Below are 8856 nucleotides of genomic sequence, written 5' to 3'. Positions count from 1 at the left end.
AATGGATTAAGGTGGTGGATGAATGCAAATTAAATTTAATATCATATTAAATTTACCAATGTTTTGGGAAGACGAAAAGTATTGTAAATTATGAAAAAGAAGAAAAAAGAATCAAATCAGCACCCAAAAAAGGTTAGGTTTTTCATTTTCAGATCGATTCCATTTTGTTCTTCCAGTAATTTCTCTCTTTCCAAATAAACATCCCATAATTCCGATCACAAAAAAAAAAAAAAAAAAAAAAAAGGAAAAAAAGAAGAAGAGAGGAAATCTCGAAGAAATTAATGAAAATAAATTACTCCGATCGATGCTTGTTGGATTTCTGTTGGCGAGTCCGCCGATGGGCGACCAAACACGCCGCAGAACCCACAGCCGGCGAACTTCGGTGACGATTCCCTCGTGCTCGACGACGGCGACGGCGATATTGCCTCCATTCTGTAGGCTGTGGAAGATCGGGTTCGTTCAAGGTGGCGCCGCCCGATCCGATGCTTCGAGAAAGGCCTCAAACTCACCGGAAAGAAAAACCACGTTGTATTGTTCTTCATGGCGGCGTTTTGTCGGTTTCAATTCGCCGCTGAAGAATCTGTCGTCCCACACCAAGCCGGAGGAGCCCTGTCGCCGGAACGACACGGCGGACCTCTGCAATCCGGCCATGGTTATTCTAAAACCTGAGATCCAATAAGAAGAAATAATAGAAGAATATGGCCCTTTGGGTGTTTTTTTTCCTTTTTATTTTCTTTTCTTATGTTTTTCTGTTGGTCTTTGTTTTGGTTTATAAAACAGAAAAAGATGTAATTTGGGAAAAGGGTATATTTAAAAGGTATCTATCTGTGTGTATGGTTAAAAATAGCAAATTTTATTGCCAATTCAATTTTTTAACCACTCTTGTTCCTAAATTTTTAGGTAAATAACAAATTAATCTCTAAATTTTGATTTATAACAATTTAATCTATGTATTTTTAATTTTTAATAATTTGGTCTCTATATTTTAATCTTTATCTTGAAATTATTATTTAGATTCAATAGTACTTTTTATATAGATATATGAATAAATTAATTAGAGACTCAATATGTATATATTGAAATATCTTAAATCTGTTATCAAGCATTTAGAATAATTAGTACATTGGATTTGTATTTAGCATACTTAATTAATTATGATTATTTACGATTATGACTCTAGGGTTTAGCTCTAAGCATTAACGGTAGAAATTTTGATATATGATAGCTCATCGTAATCGAATGTGGAACTTGACCCACGGATTTCAACACTTCATTGTGTGATATATATAAGATCCACATGTATAGATATCATCATCTACATCCAGAAAGTCATCGTCTCCGTCTACTAAAACAATCAGAAATGTTTCAGAAAAGGTTGGCAACTCATCTGGAATTGTCGAATGTTTAGCGAATCGATCGTAATTGGTCTGACTGCTCAAGGCTTATCTTCCAATCATTAATGGATAGCCTTGAAATTCCGTTTCTTTAAGAACGTACACAGAGGGAATTTAATGAAGAATCCCATTTATTTTGTTGAAATTCGGTATGTACCTTTTTTAGGCTTGAGCCAAAGACAACGATGCCGCTTTTTCCATCACGGAGACAAGGATGGACTGGCTTATTGGCTTAATGTCATTCTTCACGCTCTCACACGCCCGATAAAGCGAAGGATAGAGATTTTATTTATCCTAAAGTAATGAATTAGGTTCGTATAGACAGTTTGGATGCTGCTATTGAAATAGCTTTTCTAGCTATAGCTTGTGCAGCCTCCTCAATTCTTTCGAGATTCGGTCTTGCAACCGTACTCCCCAGGCGAAGTGTTTGCATGTCGATCTTCTATATTTTATGTTTTCTAGATTCTTTGTTTGTCGATAATATTACATAAGCTACAAAGGCTAAACCGTTAAATAATAAAAACTGAAATTTAATTTTGATGAAAATTTTTAACTATAATGATTAAACTGTCACAAATTTGAAACCATAAAGATTAAGTTGTCATATACCTACATAAATAATATGGTTACAAAATTAAAAAAGAGCAATACTTATGTGCAGCTTAGACTGTACGTAAGTATCACACTTCCCATCTTCTATTTAAAAAATCATCATTTTAATAATTTTTAAAAATAAAATTGACAAGTGTCAATTTTTTTGTTGGATGCAGCTCATAGCACTTTATGTTTTTTCCATTAAAAATTATATAAATTAAATAGTTGCAATTGCAACACAAACTGTTCTCACCATACAAATTAAGGGGCTGAAAGTTATTTTTTATTTTTATTTTTATTTTAACAAAAATAAATGTCTCATATGGGAAAATGGAATCAAAGTCATGGAACCCACATAAAACTGAGTTGACCAAGTCAGCCACCATCAATTTCCATCTCTGGTGGGAATACAAGTACAAAAAATGGATGTTGTTCTTTGATTCCCTTTTTCATTAGATTCAAACATGTGGGGGTCTAGGAGAAAGGACATTTAGCAATGGTATTCTTTCAATTTGATTTTGGTTGGATTGGTTAAGTTCGTTTTCTTCCATTCACACAAAATTTGGAAGGAAAAAAAAGAATACAATCATCAAATGTGAGATTTATATATATATATGAAAGTTTACTTTCGATAAATTTGTTAAAGATAAAAATTTCTATCTTACAAAGTGGTAGGATAAGATGAAAGTTAATCCTGTGTACTTTTTTTTCTCACACTCCTTCTATAGATCACTTTTTTATGGTACTATGATCGGATAGGACTATTCTTTGTTAAAAGTTGATACAAGTTAACTGAAGATCTTGTGCACGGCTGTTACATCAACGAAGCATTAAAGTAGAGATATGTGATGTATACTGTGGAATATAAATGTCCTTTCAAAAACAATTTTTTTTCTTTTATGCCAAGGTCAGTTCATATTAGGCATGTTTGTATTGGAGCTCTTTTTCCTACTAGGGCAAATCTTAGTCACAAGAAAAATTGTGATTCAAACTATTGCCCTCTCTACAAAAATGCTCTTGAAACAGACCTTCATGTTATATGGAATTATAAACAAATAAGGAAATTTTGGAGAAGTTGGTTCCTTGTGCTTTCATATATGAACACAAAATAGGCTAATTTTGCTTCTCTTTTTTATAGAGTCTCAAAGGCTTGAAGTTTGATGGAAATGCAGATCTTCGCATTGGCTGTTGCTACCATCTGGTACCAACATAACTTTTGAAATAGCCAAGAAAAGGCTGTTGACCCTATCTAAAGTTTGTTGAGAAAATGGATAAGCATGCTACTCAGAGAAGTTTGAGTTTGTCTCAGTTCCAAATGCCCTCTCTTTCAATTATTGATGATGTTCACATCAATTGTTAGAGGCTCTCAGATAGTAACTCATATAAGCTTAACTTTGATACTTCCTTCACCATGGGAGAGGTGAGCTTTAGAGCCATTGTTCGTAATGCTAATTGTTGAACCTTTGATATCTACGCAAAAGATTCTAAAGTTCATCAATACTATTGAGCTTGTCAAGGCTGCTGCTCTCTTGGATAGAGCTGAGATTTATCCTTTTTAGGTTGAAACAGATTTGATGATTCTTTGGAACTTACTTGAAGGTTGGGATTGTTTCAACAATAAAGTCCAAAAATTTGTTGATGACATTAGAGCTTTTCATCAAGGGGGCATTGTTTCAGGCTTCTCTTTTTGTTGAAGAACATGTAATATCATTGCTCACATTCTAACATGTAATGCATGACAAACCAAAGCCTTTAATATTTGGCTTGAAGACCACTCCCCATGGATCGATTCTGCGGTGTCTTGTAATTTGATATCCTATTAGTTTTGCTTTCTTTGTATTACAAAAAAAAAAAAAAAAAAAAAAAAAAAAAAAAAAAAAAAAAAAAAAAAAAAAAAAAGTAAAATGTTAAAATGTCAAAATGTCAAAATGAGCATAATTCAACTCACATAATACTTGTACTATTAACCTCGAAGTCAATTTAGACTCTTAGTCATAATTTTCTTTGAGAATTGTCCATGCATTTACTCTAATCGTCAATTTTGTAAAACTAATATTTGAAGAAGTCTACACGTTTAAGAATCAATGCATAGATGATTTTAAAAAATAATCATAATGAAATGTCTAAATTGATTTGCTTATGAAAATTTAAGAGTTTAATTTACTAAATACAAAATCTAGGAGTAAATGAATACACACGTGGAAGTTTAAGGTTTAAATTGATATAATTTATAGTTTAAGGTTTTAATCGATACAACTCCCAAAGTTTAGGGGTATAAATTGATATTTGTCCTAATTTAAAAGGTCCTCATAGTTAGTTTGAATTTTATTTTTATCTTTTAAGTTTCTAAACTAGTATTATTAGTTTTCATTCAATGTAATGCACAATGTGAAAAATATATCCAAAATTTATAGAGAAATAGGTGGGTATAGAGGCTAATTTTAAAACTTTTTGGAAGTATGAGAAGTAAATTTTGACACTTGAAACCATAATAACAAAGGTATAACCAGTTTCAAAGTACAGAAACCAAAACATTATTTTTAACCCAAAATTTAACCCTTTTTTTCCCTAAGAAATCCATTTGAGAATTATTGATACTTGATGGTAAAATAAAAAGTTTTAACATCTTAATCTATAATTTCTTAGGCCATATTTAATAATCAATTGATTTTTTCTGTCTTGATCATTTAAACTTAAAGCTTTACAAACACTATTTTCACAAGTTTCCTTGGTTTGATATCTATTTCTAAAAACGTCTTCAAAATCAAATTTTGAAAAACTAAAATAAAAGATATAATATAATAAGTAGTTTTTACAATTTTTTGTTTTGTTTTTGGAATTGGACTAATAACTCAAATGTGGTTAGCAATGGGAAAATGATAGTAAAGAAAATATGAAGCAACTTGCATAAATTTCAAAAAACAAAATCATTATTAAACAGGTTCGAGCTAGTAAAAGGATACAAAGCAAACAGGTTCAACTTTATAATAGCCAAACCACCAACATAGTATATTAAATCATGGTATTAAAATTCTAATCAAGTATATAGGCTTCAGATTATATATATAGACAAACCATATTACATTACTTGACTATGTACTACAATCTAAAAGTACTATCAGCAAATTGTTTAAATCGATTTGCTAGTGAACTCAATATGGAAGTTTTAAGGATCGGATGCATATACTCATACTGATTGAAGACCTGATAAAGAATGACGAAGTCATTGAGGGTCCACAACACATGAGGGAGACCCTATCAAGTTAAGCTTCTGGTTCAGCTACCACTAACTAAAACAAGATATGATTTCTGGCCCCTACACTACCAGCAACCAGTGACAGTATCTAATTTCTTTTTTGACAATTCACAGTTAGCATATGATAGATTTGCAAAAATTAACTACTACCATTATGCCAGTTTATTACCTAAGTTTTGATTTCCTTCATGAGCTCCACCTTCCTTTTGTCTTTCAGGATATCACTCAAAGGTTTTGGCCCTCTGAAGTCAGCTGAGGATGATGCAAATCCGACCGAACGACATTTTTCCCTGGAGAATCCTCCATTTTCTTGTACTTTTCTCTTCTCTTCTTTGATCTGAGAAAGGGTCTTTGGTCCTTTAAATGAAACAGCCTTCGGATTGTATCTATGATCCCTTATAACAGGTTCCCTTAAGTAGGGTTTTCTTGACATGTTGAGAAATGGTTGTTGTCGTCTGGCCAGTCTGTATCCGTCGTAATGCCTGCAGGGCGTGTATTGTCTTGAGTGCCTTAAAGATTCATATCGAGTACAACTGTTTGAAAAAGTTAAACTTTCTGAAAATGTTCCTCTAGAAATCTTCCTGACCTGTAACGCCAGTCTTCTTCCAGGGGGTGGATATAAACCATGCATCCAAGGTTTCGGAAAGTTTCTACTAATTCGAAAAGACAAATCGTTTCTTCTCCTTGATAAACCAATAATTGAACGATTACCAGGAACATTGTCTCTCAGCAGATGACTTCGACGATCAGCACAATTCCATTCTTCTGAATCCAGATCCATGAGTGCGAGCTTTCTCTTTCGAGAAAACATGGACTCTATCAATTTCCCTCTCGAGCAGCTGATTATGTTTCTGTCTTTGTAAAGGACAGGTTCACTCTCTAAATCATCATATGAATGCATCTCACGCTCATAAAGAAGTTCTAAATCAGAATGCATGGGCTCATATGCAATAGGGTCTTCAAAGCTGTCCCTGCATAATTCGGTATCCAGTTCTCTTCGCTCCTGATTAGTTGAAAGGACGTACTCTGGATCATTGTCACTATCCAAATTTTCTGATCCATCGCCTACAACAACATCAAAGCCAGGGGATGACTCCCAGAGGTTTTCTTCCTCAGTACTGTCCGTCATTAGCTCCTCATAACTTTGATCTGCAGCAACATGTACAGCTGGTCTACTATCATTAGATTCTTCAGGTGGAGGTGAGGAAACAGGCTCATCAACAGCCACTTTTTCACACTCAGGCAATGAGATCTTTGTTGAGGCACTTTGACTTTGATGTGAGACATTTTCAGCAGAAGGTTGATGGAGACTTTCGCATTGCAATGTCACATTAATTGTTGGACCGCCTACATTTTTGGATGGAGGACAAAATGCATCTGCATCTGTAGAGGCTAGTCCTTTTTTGTTTGCTGAAGCTGTTTTATCTTCAAAGGAAGATGTGTTTGCACTAGGAAATCCTGTCTTTGTAGACCTTGCAGCAAAAGTAATATCATTGCCATGCAAAAAAGAGCACGTATCACCTTTACTGCAGTAGCCATTGAAATAAAAATAGCAGGGAATATTTGTCTTGTTCACAGGTACAGAACATTGAGAAGATTCTAATACTTTTCCAGCAGGACCATCCATTGGCTAAGGAGAAAAAGGGAAAAAAAAAAATTATTTAGAAACGATATTATTACATGATGAGAGCACGATCAAGTTCCGGGAAGACTATCAACATAAATTAACAATCACAAGGCAAAAGTTAATCAAGAACTGTTAGTTTCAACGAAGGGAAGAAGATAATATCAAAACTATTAAAGGTTATTGTTATACAAACAAAAAATAAAAAAGAACCATTAGCAGGTTGAGGTCAATTGTCAACCTGAATAAATCATTAAGGATTCAGCATCGAATTAAAGACAAAGCATCCATAATAGATAGATAGTAAGTAGGCTATTGAAGTTCCATTCAAATATAAATAAAGATTGCACGATAGTGTTTTCTCCACCTAGAACAACGTCAACAGAATATTATAACATTTGTAACAATCTATTGGAATGCAAGGAGGTTCTTTGGAAGGCCTAATAACTAATAAGTTCATGTAAGGATCTGTATTCTCCTGCCTCACTTCCACTAAATATTTACATATCTCCATCATTCAACTAATAGATATTTGCATCACCATAACTAGTGTCATACTCATACCATAACACAGAAAACAATTTCAACAAAATGGCACTTAAATTCAACCTAAAGACTCGTGGATACCAATTAAACCACCAGAGAAATGTTTAACCCTTAGAACAGAACAAAGAAAGTGTTCTAACCAAACAAGTTTCATAGCTAAACATATATAACTAAGGTGGATGAAGCAACAACTGACTGCAACCAGGTTCAAGGGAATTTTAACAAAAAGATAACCAGCTTACCGGGTGCCGAAATCCACAGGCTGCATTTAAGCAGTTGCCCGCCAGCCAGTAGTAACATTCTCTAGGGTTCAGTCTAGCAATCTCACTGTGCCGATACTCACAATCAAAACCCTGAAAAACAGTTGTTGTTAGAAGAAACACGCAACGAAATAGAAGTTGGTTAAACCCAATGCAATATGCAGCATGTAAACATAAATACGGAAACCAGAATCCACTTTAAAACCGAGAAATGTAACGATCGTGGAGGGTAGAAACTGAACAGACGCGCTGTAAATTCAAACATAGAAACCAATCCCACTTCTCTTCAACATTAACAAGTAAAATTAGAGAACTCGAACAGAAAATCATGCCGATGCATTTCGACAGAATGCAACTAAAAACCCTTCAAATGCTGAGCAAGATCTTCACAGTGGTGATAAAATAATGTAATCATAACCTAAATTCTCCAGTTTTGAAGCATATCGAGAAGGAATTCTAACATTAAGGGATAAAAAACGAAGAACTGTGTGAAGAGGTTAGATTATTTAAGCAAGTAGAGCTGACCTTCTTGCAGGTGAGAGGTGAAGCCAAGAAATAGACGCAATCAGTGTTACGTTTACGCAATTCTTCCCCCATTGGGATTATTCTCAGAAGGAATTTGAAGAAGAAGAAGAAGAAGAGAAAGCGTCTGAGAAGTGAAATGGCAGCAACAAAATCATCGTCATAAAGGGCCTTCCATTGAATTGAATTGAATTTTTCGAATTTTGATTTTACATGGCGGAGATCGTTTTAAAATTAAGTTGTGTTAGCAAAACGAAAGAGAATTTTTTCTTTTTCTTTTTTCATTTCATTTTCACTTTCGACAATTTTCGAATTCGCTTTTTTCGTGCTGCCAATTCCATTATATTAGATTACAAATTATAAATTTCACAATTTCATACTTAACATATTTATATTTTACAATAAATTTGGATCAAGTAAAAAAATATGTTGTATTTTCAAATTATTGATAAAAATATGATATATGAGAAATATTTTTAAAAATAGGTGGAAATTGAAAATATGGACAAAAGTAGGGTAGAAAAATTGTATACAGGGTACATGATTAGCATTTAGGGAAATCATGACGGGTACACTATTAGCATTTAGGGGAATTGTGGACTGGGTCCACAATTTTTTTCTTTTTTTTTTTTAAAAAAATAGATTGATTAATTATTTTTG

The 8856-nt window shown here is 33.5% G+C and overlaps 1 protein-coding gene across 2 annotated transcripts; it reads right to left on the bottom strand.

Moving 5' to 3' along the window:
- Positions 1 to 4976: 4976 nt before the first annotated feature.
- Positions 4977 to 8452, bottom strand: LOC120070635 (zinc finger CCCH domain-containing protein 34-like). 2 transcript variants are annotated; one of them, XM_039022459.1, is made up of 4 exons: positions 8200 to 8452; positions 7657 to 7767; positions 5831 to 6874; positions 5485 to 5726 (listed from the first exon to the last, which is right to left on the bottom strand). In XM_039022459.1, exons 1-4 carry the CDS (start codon positions 8269 to 8271, stop codon positions 5631 to 5633), a joined length of 1323 nt encoding a protein of 440 aa, XP_038878387.1. In that variant the 5' UTR covers positions 8272 to 8452; the 3' UTR covers positions 5485 to 5630. The 2 variants fall into 2 exon arrangements, with proteins under 2 accessions (XP_038878386.1, XP_038878387.1); XM_039022458.1 differs by having other exon boundaries at positions 4977 to 6874; positions 8200 to 8450.
- Between the last annotated feature and the right edge of the window lie 404 nt (positions 8453 to 8856).

Source organism: Benincasa hispida, chromosome 2 (assembly GCF_009727055.1).
Source record: "Benincasa hispida cultivar B227 chromosome 2, ASM972705v1, whole genome shotgun sequence".
Lineage (NCBI taxonomy): Eukaryota > Viridiplantae > Streptophyta > Magnoliopsida > Cucurbitales > Cucurbitaceae > Benincasa > Benincasa hispida.
The sequence above is the reverse complement of the archived record's forward strand: the minus strand, read 5'-3'. Positions and strand labels throughout refer to the sequence as shown.